Source organism: Fragaria vesca, linkage group LG2 (genome assembly GCF_000184155.1).
Source record: "Fragaria vesca subsp. vesca linkage group LG2, FraVesHawaii_1.0, whole genome shotgun sequence".
In the NCBI taxonomy this organism is placed as follows: Eukaryota; Viridiplantae; Streptophyta; class Magnoliopsida; order Rosales; family Rosaceae; genus Fragaria; species Fragaria vesca.
The window spans coordinates 13,211,713-13,226,918 of NC_020492.1; the positions used below are offsets into that span (position 1 = coordinate 13,211,713).

The 15,206-nt window shown below is 37.2% G+C and overlaps 3 protein-coding genes across 3 annotated transcripts; 1 reads left to right on the top strand and 2 right to left on the bottom strand.

Moving 5' to 3' along the window:
* Window positions 1–1,208: 1,208 nt before the first annotated feature.
* LOC101303965 (protein EPIDERMAL PATTERNING FACTOR 2-like) lies at window positions 1,209–1,976 on the bottom strand. Its single transcript, XM_004292450.1, has 3 exons — window positions 1,748–1,976; window positions 1,585–1,646; window positions 1,209–1,427 (listed from the first exon to the last, which is right to left on the bottom strand). The coding sequence occupies exons 1-3, from the start codon at window positions 1,851–1,853 to the stop codon at window positions 1,209–1,211; spliced, it is 387 nt and encodes a 128-aa protein (XP_004292498.1). The 5' UTR covers window positions 1,854–1,976.
* Window positions 1,977–3,610: 1,634 nt separating this feature from the next.
* LOC101296623 (angio-associated migratory cell protein-like) lies at window positions 3,611–7,812 on the bottom strand. The gene is made up of 12 exons (XM_004290395.1): window positions 7,760–7,812; window positions 7,434–7,546; window positions 7,300–7,329; window positions 7,154–7,195; window positions 6,146–6,265; window positions 5,817–5,962; window positions 5,589–5,736; window positions 5,390–5,473; window positions 4,724–4,839; window positions 4,564–4,622; window positions 4,218–4,308; window positions 3,611–4,038 (listed from the first exon to the last, which is right to left on the bottom strand). The coding sequence occupies exons 2-12, from the start codon at window positions 7,537–7,539 to the stop codon at window positions 3,811–3,813; spliced, it is 1,170 nt and encodes a 389-aa protein (XP_004290443.1). The 5' UTR covers window positions 7,540–7,546; window positions 7,760–7,812; the 3' UTR covers window positions 3,611–3,810.
* An 805-nt stretch (window positions 7,813–8,617) lies between these two features.
* On the top strand, window positions 8,618–13,453 carry LOC101296917. The gene is made up of 6 exons (XM_004290396.1): window positions 8,618–8,863; window positions 9,084–9,216; window positions 9,295–9,398; window positions 11,879–12,050; window positions 12,155–12,295; window positions 12,392–13,453. The coding sequence occupies exons 1-6, from the start codon at window positions 8,814–8,816 to the stop codon at window positions 13,379–13,381; spliced, it is 1,590 nt and encodes a 529-aa protein (XP_004290444.1). The 5' UTR covers window positions 8,618–8,813; the 3' UTR covers window positions 13,382–13,453.
* The last annotated feature ends 1,753 nt before the right edge of the window (window positions 13,454–15,206 follow it).

The following is a 15,206-nucleotide window of genomic DNA, read 5'->3' on the forward strand; positions in this document are numbered from 1 at the left end:
CCTCCTCTCTCTCTCTCTCTCTCTCTCTCTCTCTCTCTCTCTCGGTGCAATTTGGTGATGTTGGTGACAACATGGTTGACCGGATGGTGGGTGTCAGTGGATGCTGGTCCTCTTTTGCTTCCATGGTGCTGGTTATGGGGTTGGGCTTGATCTAGGTTCGACCTAGTCTATTTAGGGTTTTTAATCTAGTTTTTTTAGATTTTTAATCTGTTATTGTAGAACTCAGCCTCAATAAACTAGATTTGTTAGCAAGTTTTGGGTTCTACTTGTTCTTTGTTCTTTGTTCTTTGTGCTTCATCAATGGGTGATTACATTAGCTAGGTTACTTTAGGGTAGCCGACATGACCTAATTCTTACGTGGCTCTTCTTGGGTAAGTCATGTATGTGTAATTTTCTTCTTTACTGAATACAAGACCTTGCGTCCTTCCTCTAAAAAAAAAAACGCTTGATTGCATTATTTTTTTTTTTGATCAGGTAAACAACTCAAATATTAAAATTTCGTGAGTCGAGCTCACAACCTCCCACTTACTAAGGAGAGACTATGCCGCTAGACCAAATAGTACTGGGTGTTAGCATTCTTTTTAAGTGAACTCGTTTACATTGTTCAATCTATGATTTGGTAGGGAAGATTAAGGAATTTATGATGTTGTTTTGTTTTAAATTTTATTATAGGGAAGTGAACTTTATATACAATTGATTTGTAGTTAGATTTCTTGCTTCACAAGGCTTTGAGTTAGAACTTGACAATATATAATCACAAATGAAGCATAAAGTTTAACCGATATTCTCAAGTTCTCATCATCAGCACTTCTGCTGCGACACTTCGTTCTTGTGAGAAAAATTAAATGTTGGACATATACAACTCGGGATATATGCATGGTTTTTTTCTCTATACAAGCAATATTATGAACCCAAATTCCCGCCCCTCATTTTCATAGAAGTAATGGCTTCAGAGTCGGAACAAAATAAATAATATCAGATCCACAAGAAATAAACTCAAATCTACTAATTAATCAACAGTGACTAGAAATAAAAAAACCAGAAATTCGATCATTCTGCCATATACATACTCGATCTATATCTCCCCTACAAACTCTTCAATTAATCTTTTTCTCCTAACCTGCAAACTAAGCCTCATTAACAACCAAATGAGAAGAAGAAACCCAGAAGTAGTAGTAGACTCCACAAAGTAGAGTGACTGGTTCAATTTAGAGGCCGGGGACATGGTAGTATTTGCCTTTGCAAATGCACCTGTAGACAATCGGGCACGACTCCGAAGTACTCGAGCATTTGCTGAAACTCACCATCACCCTTTTACACGGAAAGCACGGCCCGCAGGCGTGTGAACAGTCTGGCAAGCTCGAGCCAGTTCCGGTCGGGTATAGTTCCATTTCCATCTTTGTTCCTACTTCATCCTTTCCTCCTTTCTGTGCAAATACAAACATTAAAACCCATGCATTACTAATTAAAATCCATCTAACTTATTGTACGTATTTGTTACTAGGGAACAAAATTTCGTAATAGATATGACGAGTACAGTGTCACGGCATGTACGTACTCTCAAAATTATTACAAGAAACATACCTCAAGATACGTTCGGACGTCATCTCTGTTATACGCAGAAGCGACTTTTCTTTGAAGATTTGCTGAGATACGAAACAAGAAAGACAATTAGCAATATGATCATGCAAAGACACGAACTATAAACTCATGAGGAACGATCATATAAGTGGAGTAGTGAACATACAAGGTTGAGGCGTCACACGTAGGCTTGAGCTTGTCCAAATTAGAATGGAGAAAATCACAAGTAGGAGAATTGTTTGGGCTACTCCAAGAGATGACAAGTTCTTCATATTCGTCCTACTTTTGTTTGTGAGCTAGCTTAGGTTAGCTAAAGTTTGAAGAACTCAAAGCTAGGAGGTAGATTTGATAAGAAAGAGTGATAGAAATAGCAGCCAGAGATGGAGGCCGGTCAGCTCTATATGTATGCAGAAAAGGGTTAGTTTGGGTGCAGTATATATAGAAAGCCCAGATTTGAACCATGAACATTAATGAAGAAAGCTACAGAGTACACATCAGTCTGTTGCACTTCACATGATCCACGGCCATTTTCAAATTTCAAGTATCACATGTTATGGCGAGTCATGCATGCAATTAATTTAAGCCATCATAAATTCCATGTCAAATTCATTATATTTCTGTTGAACAGAGAGTGATTTCAAAACTACAAATTAAGGTCAATACATCCCTCATCAATGAATTTCGATCTGGTGATAAACAATTTTGGAATTTTTCTATGCATAATCTTTAAAGTGAGATCCAAAAACAAATTGTTAAAATGATATGATAACATTGTCTAGTTGATCCAAACAATAAGTGATTTTAGATTCGTGTTTCAATATCGATTTAGTTTTTCTCGTTAACATTTTCCAACACGATCCGTGAGTGTTCCTTAGAGTTTTAACCTCCCTTTTGGACTATTACAGTGATCGAGATGACGACGACTCGACGAGACTATATATATGTTAGAGTACTAGAAAGGGTCGTAGTTTGTGTTAATCTATACATAGGAGGCTCTTCTTCCTCCTCCTCCTCTTATGATATGCCATTAGTAAGTAGCTAGGTTGGTAGCCATGTCCTTGTTCCAAAAAAGAAAATATAAAGAAGGATGAACGAGCATGGAGAGATTTGGTATTGAATGAAAGGGGCATGAGAATTAACTAATAACAGGCTTTTAAGTTTTGAATAAACCAATCGAGGGAGAGAGGGAGTTCACGTTCTCTGTCGATATATCTGTGGAAAATAAATGTAACCGTGAAGTTCAGACAGACCTGCAGCTTCAATTAATATACTTCTTCTACCCATTTCCTGTAGCCCATTTGTGCTCACTACACCTGTGACAATGGAAAATCATAGCTATCACAAAGAGTTTGCGGCTTTCCTAGTTCTTGCTCATGGATTTCAAGTTTGGTATTCAAAAGTTGAGTCTTAATTGGTATGATGAAAATAGTTATAGAGATCTGATCTGTCAATATCATACTAATAATAGCTAGACTGCGATACAAAGTGTACCAAAACACCAAGTAGACTTGGATGTTTAATACGGACACATTCAAGTACCCGTATACGAACTATTGGAACTAACCGTAGCTGCACTATTGCATGTTTTGCACATACCAAGGCCAAAGAGAAAAAATAATAATAATAATAATAATAATACCGTCGCTAACAATACAATTTCTGAGGAACTCAAGAGTATCAAATTGCACCAGATTATCAAAAGAATATCCCAGACATGAACACCCATCCTGAGCCTAACCCCGCAAGACAGACAGACAGACTCATCTTCCCCCATGAGAGATCAGCTCTTGCTCATTGGAGACATGCTAGATAAATGATAGTCCCTGTTTTTTTGCCTTGTTGAAAAATTGCAGCTCCTAATTCATATAATATTACACCTTTTACTATTACTCTTTTCTTTTCTTTCTTTGGCTAGGTAAACTGCTATGGTCTAATACATTAAGCCCCACAGTACATGCAGCGTAGCGGTGGAAACGAGATCAGCAGACTATAAAACTGTTGAAACACTTGGATTGGATATTTGGATGGTATATAAAGAACAACTTTTTATAACAATAATGTAGGATGTTATAATACAGATCCTAGAGACTACTGAAAAGAAAAGGGAAATACTATCTTGCAAATACCATTAGAAAAACATGCAATTCATATTGTTTATACAAAAAGGTACTATATATATATATATATCTCCAACACCATCTTTGTGACAAACCATGAAGGGTATATTGCTTACTTATATTCTGCAATCTCAAAAACTCGGGCAGTCCCATCAGTAGATACTGAAACAAGAAAGTCTTTGTTGGCAGATACAGAGAGAGACTGAATAGGTTCACTATGCCCGTTGAAGGTTCTTACACAATCACCAGAGAGACTATCCCATAATCGGACCTTCCCATCTGCACAACCTGTTGCTAGGTACCTAGATACCCCGAGCCAGGTCAAGCATGTCACTCCATCCTGCCATACAAGAAAAGATTTCTTCCATTAGACCAGTTGCAGAGATTTAAAACTGAAGTATGATACGAAATTATTGACATTTGATGGAAGCAAACAAGCTAGTGACAATATTAACTTAGTTAAAGAAAAAAGAGAACCATAATCAATTAAAATAATGTAGAGATAAAACCCTCACAGACCTCATGGTCACATGTAGAACGGGGCAACGAATGTTGCAAATCCCAGATGATAAGCTTGTTATCCATACCTCCTGTTGCAGCCCAAGGGAGACTACATACACAATTATTAAGGTATGAGTACAAGAGAAGTGAACTCAGTGAGTGTGGAGACACACTGCTTGCAGAGATTCAAAAACAACTTGTAGATTTGTCAGAAAGACAAGACTTCATACATGACTAGAATAACAAGTGATGATCAATACAACTTGGAATAATCAGAGAAATATTAGACAAAACATTAAACATTTCAGTACTAATTGAAAAGTTTGCCACAGCATCAGTGTGAGAGGCTGACAGGTTATTGTACCTTGGTGCAAGTCCAATACATTCGACCGAATCTGAATGTGAAAGCAGGGAATTAACAACCTGTTGATCAGAAGAAGTCAAGGCCCAATGTTTAAATATGTGAAATCAGGGAACTACCAACTGATATCCCTTCCAACTTTACCGGAACAAAAGGAGCATACCTTTCCGGTTGTTATGTTTACAATATGGATGAATCCATCTTCAGAACCAGTAACAGCTAGAGTAGAATCAGAGCTTATTGCCAAGCATGTCAATCCTGCAGAATGGTAAGGATGACCTAGAAAACAAAAATGTGTTAAAATCCTCAAAATAAGCAATTAAGAATGATCCACAGGAATCAATTCGCAAAGATAAGGAATGACTAAAATGATGGAAACAAAAGATAAGGCAGAATTCAAAAGAACATCACGAGAGGAAGGGTGTGTGACCTTCTACCCTAGATTCAGTATTGACACTCATAAAAACAAAAACAAAAAAAATTCTCCAGAATAACTTTCAAGTTGGCTATGTTTGAAAGCTTGAGCACATCATTTCTGAGAAACAGACATGTTTCTCCTTGGATCTATTACTAGACGAACACATGTACCATATTAGGAATGGAACTATAAGCTTCTCAATGAAGCAATTGTCATTGGTAGAGTAAGAAAGGTCAAGCTTCTTCACGTCAACCTAGTCTACTATTTAAATTTTTTAACAAAAATTCCAGCTCACAATAAGAAAGAAAATCAACCAAGATTTGAATTCCATACTACCTTTTTACACTCGAAAATAACGGCTTCTTTAAATTCAAGGAATACAAAAGATCTAATAAGTATTTGAATTCATACCTTGTACCACATGAATGTTCTCGCCACTTTTTGGGTTCCATATTCTCAAACTTGCATCATTAGAACCAGTGCAGATTATTTTACCTTAAGCAACCACCAAATGACACAAAAAATTTAAATGAATAGTGAAACAAAATATACTACTTTCAAACAATGAAATGCACTAATCCACAGTTCCAGATGAAGAATAGTTCCATACCATCGGGGGTAAAATCACCACAAGTCACGCTACCACCATGCCCTGAAAACAATTGAAGATAGGAACCTTTGTCGCCATTCCACATCCAAACTGTAGAGTCCTCTGAACCGGCCAAGACCAGATGCCCTCTAGGATGCCACCTGACCCACTGAGAAGTCACATGGTCCATAATAAATTTCAGCTAATCTACCATACAGCAGTAGTGATAAATACTGCCCGAGACTTTACCTCAATGCCCCCTCCAGGACCCTCAAGAGTACTTTTTAGATTGGCTGATGTTGTATCCCAAATTTGAACAATTCCGTCCAAGCTTCCAGACGCCAGCAACTGTCCATCAGTACTAAATGCTAAAGTAGAAACAGATTCCTTATGGCCTGCAAGGCAACTCGCAAGAAGTTAGAATGACGAAAAGTGAGCACAGAATTTCATGAATAAATATTCCACAACTGCTGGAGCTAGAATTCAAATTGTGTTCAGAAAGCACTATATCAAACATATATAGTAATGTATCAATGCCAAAGTAGATAGCATATGTTTCTTTTCTGACATGCGCCTACCTTGGAGCTCAGAAGCCCAATCTCCTTGTCCAATCTTCCAAAGAAACCCTCTGTCATCTCCACCCCCTGTTGCAACTAACACTGGATCTGTCGGACTGCAGACAACTGTATAAAGTTCACCTGTACAAAAAAGGAAGGAAGATACTACACTTTATATTCTAAAATAAAAGGTAATCCAAACCATGGCATAGCTCAAGTTAAGCAAGATTAACATGAAGTCAAGATACAATGGTTTCCAATTCTATTATGCAACAGTCTTATGCTTGAGAGATGAAATAACATTAAAAGTTCACAACCTAAATACAAGAGAACAACTGGGAAGAACACAATGAGAAACTCCATTCTAAGATATCATGCATGACATTTCAAAATCAATGTGTATAGAGTGTAACAAAACTTGTTCCCACTTCGCCTTGGAGTTCTACAGTAAATAGCTGCACAGTGAAATAAGTAAGCTACAAGGCTAGGATGCTGGGCATCATTATGCATTTCAACTTCCTTTGAATTTAGGGATAAATCTTTCTTGCTTATTTTGAAGATTGAAAGGCAGTTGTCTCTTAAGGTTGATCTTTCTTAGCATAGAAGTCAGATGTATTTAAATGATTACTGATATACAAAGAATATTAGGATTTTATAGTAGCTGGTTGTTCAGATATCTTTTATCATTCTCCACTTTTCCAGTAGACATGCTTGTTAGCTGTGATGTATCTATACTTGCATAATTCATAAAAAACCATTTGTTTCTCTCACCTGTTTTTGTCTGAGCAATTATTCCTCTCACTTTCCAAATCCAAAGAAATGTAGCCTTAACATGGATAGAGCATGCAGTGGCTACCCTATGTATTTATAAACTTTGTGTATAACAAATTCCCAATTGAAATCAACAGTTTGATGTAGCTCTATTAAAGTCACTACTGATAACACTCTAATGACTAAGAATGCATTATGTGTGCAACAAACATGTAAAGAGCATTAAAAGTAAGCACGAACAGCAAGACAAACTCTTACCCGTATGACCAGTGAATATATGCATGGAATCATCAGCCTCATCTGAAAACAACAAATAAGTACGATACAAAACTATCAAAATTGATTCAAAAGCAACGAAAGGAAAATGATAATAAAAAAGGAGTTGTATGCCAAAGATGATGTACCAACAACTTCGTCGTCTACATCAGGAAGATCTGCAGCCAACAAAACATGATTGAGGACTTAACAAATGTCATAAATCCTACCCACAAACACAGTATACATAATTAATCAGAGAGATACAACAACTGAGAAGCACCTTCCTCATCGACATCGACTTCATTAATGATGTCAGCTTCATCAATGTAAACCTCGCCTTGGTCATCATCTTCTTCTTCACGAACACCATGAGCTGGATTGCTCATCTTCTAACTGAGACCAGGACAGATCAATGGGATTGAGTACTAGCTTTCTCAAGTAAACTGATGAAAGCTTTCTAAATAGCAATAATCTAACATTAAATTACAGACCCTTCAATTCATGCATAAAGATTAAAGGGAAAATTCAACAATTTTGTACCACTCTAAAATCACCCAGTTGCATAAGTTCAATCGGAGAATATGAACTAAAGTAGAGGGGTATTACCAGCTCGGCGGTTGAGCAGAAAGTCGCGCGGTGGCCAGTTGGGGCGTTTGGGTGGCCAGAAAACAAAACCAAGAGGGTTTATGAGAGTTTGCAATTTCTTCTTTTTTTGGGCCTTTTTGCTTTTTCTTCTTGCGCAAAAAAAAAAAAAAAAAAAAAAGTTAACCAAATTATGTGCATTAGGTGTATTATGTGCATTCGTCGAAGTAACAACAAGAAAAAGTTACAAATTAATAATTAATAGATGTAAACGTATAAATCACTAACAGTGTCTTTGGATGCGAGTGAATTTTTAAAAATTTAATAAAAAAATAAGAAATTTTTAATTTTTTTAGTATTGTTTCTCCATTTAGATTAATATCCCGTAAAATTAGTAATTTTCACAAGAAAATAATCATGAAATTTGAAAACTTAAATTCTAGACTTGAATTACTAACAAAATATGTGTTATTTGTCAATTCATTTATCTAAGGTCAGTATGAATACAAATTCTTGTTATTTTAAAATTCTATGTCATGAAATTCAAACAATAAAATTTTCAATTAATGAAGTTCAAATTCATAAAATTGTAATTCCTATAATTTTTTTAAAATTTCTAAAAAAATTAAAATTACTTTATTAAAACATAATTAGTACTTTCTTGTGTTGATAATTGTAATATGTACTGCTGACCTTTATAACACCCGTCATATGTAAGGGGGAATTTTATCTGACGAATGAGACGAGGAGTGATCCACCGTAAACTCGAAGGCCAAACTATCAAAACGCTGAAAGGAGTGATCGGTACTTTGTCCAGTTCATTTTTGTTTCAGCCGATCGAGTACAAAAAGTGACCGGGGATTAAAACTGAGCAGAAGAGGGAGTACATGAAGAGAGAGGTCTCCTTCTCTGTTAAGCAAACGATTTAACGACGCGTCGGCAGACAAAATCTTAATTACTTATACGTAGCAGGTAGTCACATAATTCAATCTCATCATTCCACATCACAATCTTCAACCAACCCATTCAATCTCACTCTTTCTTTTCTCCCCTAATCTTTCATCTTAGCGATTCCAAAATGTCGATGCTCGATTCCTTCTTCAACAAGGGCTTCAAAGCCGCCAAATGGTATCATGATCTCTCCCTTCTCTCTCTTTTTTTCCTTGATTTTTGATTTGTCTTGTGTTTCCACCTTCTGGGTTTGTGAATTATTGATGATCCAAGGCTTGGGTTGATTTTTCTATTGCTGTTGGGACGTTGAGCAAGTAGAGAAAATAGTCGTGTTGATTTATGTGGAGGTTTGGTTTTTACAGTGATATTTTATGTAAGTTTCATTCTCTGTGTGTAGCAAAACTCTGCTGAAACTGACTATTCCGCGGATAAAGCTGCTGAGGAACAGGAGAGAAATTCAGATCAAACAGATGCGCCGTGACATTGCCAAGCTTCTTGAGACTGGCCAAGAAGCTACTGCTCGGATTCGGGTAATTTCTCCTTTTCCTTAATCGCTGAATTAGTAATGATTATTTAGAACTGACTTTTTTGGTATATATGAATTTCAGGTAGAGCATATTATTAGAGAAGAGAACATGATGGCAGCTCAGGAGTTAATTGAGCTATATTGTGAGCTGATTTCTGTCCGCCTTCCAATAGTTGAATCACAAAGGTTAGCCACTGAAAGTTGTGATTCTTTCTATCATATTTCTCTTTGCTTCAACTTTATGATTTGAGTTCCGATTGTTTCTAAAAACTTTATCTGGTCGACTGCTAGTTTACTGCTCCTGTAAGAGAATGTTTGTGCTGAAACTTCTGCAATATGTCAAGTTCTCTCTGCTGAAGGAACGTTTTTTTAGTTCAGATATGAATTGAAAAACTGAGATGATTTAGGCAGCTAGAGTATAATGCATGATGTTCTCTCTGTTGTCCTCTTGCGTGGCACCGTAGTGCAACTGTAGATTGGTTTTCATGTATGGTTAGGAAATATCTAGGTTAGTTTGCCAACTTTTAAAACGTCAGGGCATATCATTATTAAATTTGGAAAGGGGGATAAGTAAATACTGGTTCATAATTTGAAATTTTAGTGTATATACTGAAGAAAATTGCTTGATTGTTGTATTGAGAAGAAAAACTTTTAGGTTGTCAAAGATGTCTTCTTTGCAGCATTCCTTACAATGGAGGACTGTGTGGGTCTAGTGTAGTTTCAGTCATGTTTTCTTTGGCTTAGTTGGTTAGTTTGTGTGATTTGTGCAGTTCCTCTCTTTCCTCTTGGTGGATCTCTTGTAAATATTTTTATCTTCTTTTTTTCCGCAGACAGTCACCTTTATGATGTAGAATATAGTTCTTATGAAACATTATCAGCATTGTAATTCCTTCTGAAGTTTTAAGCAGTTCAGTTATGTAACCGTGTATATTCTTGGCTTTTAAGTTGTATCCACCCTATTAAGTTGCAGGCATTTATTGCTGAAAGAATGATGGAAACATAATTCAAAATAGAAAAACACTAAAATAAAGGTTGAACATGTGATTGAAAACAAACATCTCAAATGAAATTTTGAAACTATTAATTATTCTTTTCTCCTTAACATCATCTGAAGGGCACAGTCATAGGTGAGAAAAACTTGCTGAATCAGTTATTTCTGTGAAGCCATCCAATTGAATGGCTAACAAATGGCACTTTAGATTCCTTGGTACCAGTAGCGCAAAGAAACACATAGGAGAAAGCAAGCCAAATAGTCTGTTATAAAAAGGAAGTTGCTAGTTGAAACAAGCAAATACCTAAGCATCTTAAACACACACTTCCCAAATTTAACCATGTGGATCAATGAATAAAAATAAAAAACTGCACCATACCCCTCCCCCTTGCCCTCCACTCTGACATCGCTGAGCTTGGCCACTAACTGTGGAACAGAAACAATAAAAGAAGCTGACACAACACTATTGGTATTTCCTTTCTCAGAAAAATATAGGGTATTTCAATTTTATTTTTGAGAATCTCTGTGCCAAAGCCCATACAGACTAAGTCAGCTTGCTCGTGATGAGAGTCAGGATATGCTTCATTGCTGATAATTTAAATGCTGGTTGTTCACATTGGGATTTGTTGTGATGGTTGCTCTAGTGTTTTAACTTGTGATTCTATTCTCGCAAGCAATCCTATATAGTTTCATCTTTGCCACTCTGAGTCCTTTGGCTTTCAATACTTTAAAGTAGGGATGGAGATTTTAAAGGTTACATAGTTACTTTTTGGAGCTCTGGGTAATAGACATTCAAAGAAGAATGCTGGCAACTAGCTCTCATTCCATGTTTTCAATCTCCATTCTGTCATTGATATTTTGTTTTTGTTGCTAAGATATCACTTATCAGGTAGAGAAAATAAAGGATAAATATAGTTTTAGAATTATGATTGGTGTTTGCATCTCTTAGCTGTTGAGAGGGTTGCCCAAACGCAAAGCTTTTGCTGTGTAACATGAGCCCTTTTTTTCAGATGGACCACTGTATTTGGTTTGAGTTTTTGTTTCCCAAATTGTTACGATTAAAGTGTATTACCTTTTCCAATCTCATGTTTTTGAAGTATTTTGGTCTTGCAATTGGAAGATTGCAATTGACTCACACACCCTCAGCAATGGAAATGTAACACATTGCTGCTCTCTACCTGGTTGTTTAAAAACAGTGGGTGTGGTGCAGAGTACTCAATATCTACAGTTTTATGTTGCATATGTGCTCTATTCTTGAATGAGCATCTGAGGAACCTATTAGGCAAGTGCTACTTGTTTTATACAAAGACTTTCTGCCCTGTTGTGGCAACGGAGACACAGATGGAATGCCCCCAGGGATGCTAGTGGAATATTATAAATCAGCATAAGACTGTTATAACAGGCACCATGCTACTTTATAAAATAGCATCTCAAACACTCTGTATATGTAGCATTACATACATAGCTCATTATCCTTTTTCATCACTGTTGGAGCTTTACTAGGCTCATTTGATTGATTAACCATGGATCCAGTTGCAGTAAATTTTGTTGCTTTTGGAGGCTATGCTACTTATTTTGCTTTTTTCTTTTAATCACTTAAGGCTTTGCAGCTGCATCTGATTTGTTAATCGTCTAATGTTTTGATATTTAAGAACTAAACCGTGATCTGATATAGGGAGTGTCCTCTTGACTTGAAAGAAGCAATATCCAGTTTGTGTTTTGCTGCACCAAGATGTGCTGATCTGCCAGAGTTGCTTCAAGTTCAAATGCTATTTGTATCTAAATACGGGAAAGAATTTGTATCAGCAGCTACAGAGCTAATGCCAGATTGTGGTGTCAGTCGTCAGGTGTTGTGGTCTTGTAATAGTATTCTGGTTTTCCTTGATATTCATATTGTAACCATCTACTTAGGTTTCTAATTTGTGGTTGTGACACTGCACTTTTACTGCAGTTGATAGAGTTGCTATCTGTTCGGGCTCCTTCCGCTGAGAAAAAGTTGAAGCTTTTGAAAGAAATTGCCGAAGAGCATGAACTGGATTGGGATCCTGCTGCATCTGAAGCTGAAATCTTCAAACCGCATGAGGATTTGCTGGTAAGTTGTACTCTTGTTAATGGCCACACTTTTACCTTGTTATTTCCCTTTCTCTTTTTACCTGTATCTGATTAAAATCCCTCATATCTTTGGTAGAATGGTCCGACACTGTTTGTCAGTGGGTCTAAGTTGCCGCTTCCCAAAGAAAAACATGATGAGACATTGTACTGTGCTCCTGATCAAGTTCAGAAAGAACAGTCTGATTCTGATGATGGTTTGGACGGATTAGACTTTCCGGAAGTTCCTAAAGTATCAATAAGACCCAATGAGAGTACAGCCTCAGCACCTGTAATGGCTCCACTTTTTCCAACCCCACCACACCCTGAAATTGATGACAAGTTATCAAAAGATTCTGAGGTGATTGGACATCCATACAAAGAACCGTCCTTTAAGTCTGAAGAAGAAAGAGCAATAGAAAACAAGCATGAATCTCATGCTTCAGTTGGTCATGGAAATGATGTACAGTTTTTGCCATTTATCTCTCCCCCATCTCTTTCTTCTGCATCGTTTCCTGTGAGACATACGAATCCACCACCACCCTCTCTTTCAAGAAGAAAAAGTGAGGTCAATGTAGATATGCAAGATGTATTAGCTGCTGCTCAGGCCGCTGCAGATTCGGCAGAACGTGCGGCAGCAGCAGCTCGCTCGGCAGCTAGTCTTGCACAGGTAAGAATCAATGAGCTGACCAAGAAAAACAATGAAGAAGTATCTGAAAGTAGCAGTGAAAACCCATTTCATGAAGAGATTCCTAGTCAGTCAGCTAAAGAAAAGCCAGATTTTGATCATCTTATCCCTGATGGTAATTCTAGTGGTGTTATAAATTCTCCGGAACCCCATCAAGTCCATGAATATGGCCGGGGATCAGAGACATCAAATCTTTCATTTATGGACTCGGCTAAAGTGGATTTTGATTCCGCACCTCCTCCCAGTGATCATGTTTTTGAACACGAGCCTGCTCATCACCAGCCTCAGAGATTGACTTCAATGGATGATGACCCATACTTCTCGTACCCAAACTTATTCACATCGGGAAACAATGTTGGATCTGGTACTCACTCTTCCACAGATAATTCACATGAACAGTGAGTTCATTAATTTCTGTGTCTTGCTGGTCACAGTATATGTTTATACTACTATCAAAATACATTTGTTAGATATATGGTGTTTTCAATTATTTCTATAGCAGTGATGTGTACTATCAGAGTACTGTTATTACATATATGGCTGAGGTTGAGGTTTTGCTTCTGGTGTTGGACCGTTGGAAAGGATTTGGGACAGCAGTGTACAATAGTATTCCTTTGGAAAATAAATTTTTTTTTTTGTGTCCCCAACTTCACTCCTAGTTTCATAGCTTTACGAATGTACTTTTGTATTAGTTGAATGAGCAAGCCAAGTGATACCTGCAATCCTGCATGGACATATTTAGGATTCGGAAAAATAGGGTTTGTTAATTTTTGGGTGTTGTTAAATATACCTAGAATTAAATGTACTAAGCAATAAAAAATTTGCTAGTCAATTCCTTTTTTATCCCCACTTTTATAGAAACTGTCAGGAGTCTAGGACGACATACAAGTTGAGAAAATCTCAGCTGGACTCGGAGTCTAGGATCATGCAAGTTGTAGATAACGGAAAACTTGGAATTAAATTACAAATTTTTTATTTTAGGTATTCGCAAACATTTGCTCGGTACATTTAACAAAACCTTAATTTTATTATTGCCTTTTTTATCTGGTAGCCCGAGAAATTTGTTTTGATGTCTCCATAGCTTACCGAATAAGATCAATGCCTACATACTTACCAATTTACTAAAATCTAGAGGAAACAAGGTCAATTGTTTTATGTTCATCAATTTACATAGAATTAGGGGAAGCATGAGGTGGAAGAAATCAAAACCGTATTTTTTTTTTTTCATTTGGCCTGCTCATGGATAATATGCTTTACTTAGAAGTTTTTGGTCTCAAATTCGCAATGGGCTATAAACCAACCAGCCTATTGAAAAAACATTTGACACGAGATTTAACGTGGCTTGACAAATTTCTGCATGCGTCCACCGGAGATATTTGCTTTTTCACTCACATAGTTAAATCTCATAACCCAAATCTCAAAATTCTTATACACCCTCGCTCATATCTCACTTAAAGGAATTTCCTCACAGTACCTCTCTCTCTATGATTAAATAAAGAAATATATTAAAATGAGCAATTACTCCAGTTTAATACTAACAGGCCCTCGAAAAATAAGTCCACATTGGGGAACAAACCTACCAACACAATAAACATAAAAACTATAGGCCAAAAGACCCAACAAACAAATACAGAAACATGGATCTAGCCCAAATTGGTAAACACCGATCACAGATGCATCACCATCTCCAGTATTGAAAATGCCGCCAACGTTAGGGGGGATTGTAGTGGTTCTGATGTCGTCTTCTCTTATGTGCTCGCTACCATGAAGCTGCAAACTTTCACACCGGCACCCAAAGTGGAATCTCGAGGGATCTCACCACTCCTTTGTCTTGGAAGAAGACTGGGTCATTCAAGCGTCCAAATCATCGTTTAGATCCGGTCTTGGGGACGTTGTTCTAGTGACAACGAAGGGTGGAGTTTTCTACAATTAGCAGAGAGGACAAGAGCGGTTTGGATGTTGAGATGAGGTGGGTTGAGAAGATAAGCAAAATGAAAAGATGGGGAGGAGGGCAGAGAGGAAAGCTTTGGCAGCCATCAACATGGCTATGAAGATTTCTCTGTATGGGGTTGGGAAAACAAACCGGAAAGAAAACAGTGGGAACTGGGATTAGAAACTCGAACATCATCCTCCCCCGACCCTCAAGCAGGAGATATGGAGTAGAAAGGATCTAAATCAAGCAAGAGAGAAGGGGGGAGAGGAGTTTTCAAATCTTCTCTCTCTCTCT

Coding starts and splice junctions, on each gene's coding strand:
- LOC101296623 (XM_004290395.1), bottom strand. CDS start 7,539: ATGAGCAATCCAGCTCATGGTGTTCGTGAAGAAGAAGATGATGACCAA. Junction 7,330..7,433: donor AGTCGATGTCGATGAGGAAG/GTGCTTCTCAGT, acceptor TGTTGGCTGCAG/ATCTTCCTGATGTAGACGAC. Junction 4,840..5,389: donor GAACATTCATGTGGTACAAG/GTATGAATTCAA, acceptor TTTGTTTTCTAG/GTCATCCTTACCATTCTGCA.
- LOC101296917 (XM_004290396.1), top strand. CDS start 8,814: ATGTCGATGCTCGATTCCTTCTTCAACAAGGGCTTCAAAGCCGCCAAA. Junction 9,217..9,294: donor AAGCTACTGCTCGGATTCGG/GTAATTTCTCCT, acceptor TATGAATTTCAG/GTAGAGCATATTATTAGAGA. Junction 12,051..12,154: donor ATTGTGGTGTCAGTCGTCAG/GTGTTGTGGTCT, acceptor CTTTTACTGCAG/TTGATAGAGTTGCTATCTGT.
- LOC101303965 (XM_004292450.1), bottom strand. CDS start 1,853: ATGAAGAACTTGTCATCTCTTGGAGTAGCCCAAACAATTCTCCTACTT. Junction 1,647..1,747: donor ACGTGTGACGCCTCAACCTT/GTATGTTCACTA, acceptor TTCGTATCTCAG/CAAATCTTCAAAGAAAAGTC. Junction 1,428..1,584: donor ACGTCCGAACGTATCTTGAG/GTATGTTTCTTG, acceptor GTATTTGCACAG/AAAGGAGGAAAGGATGAAGT.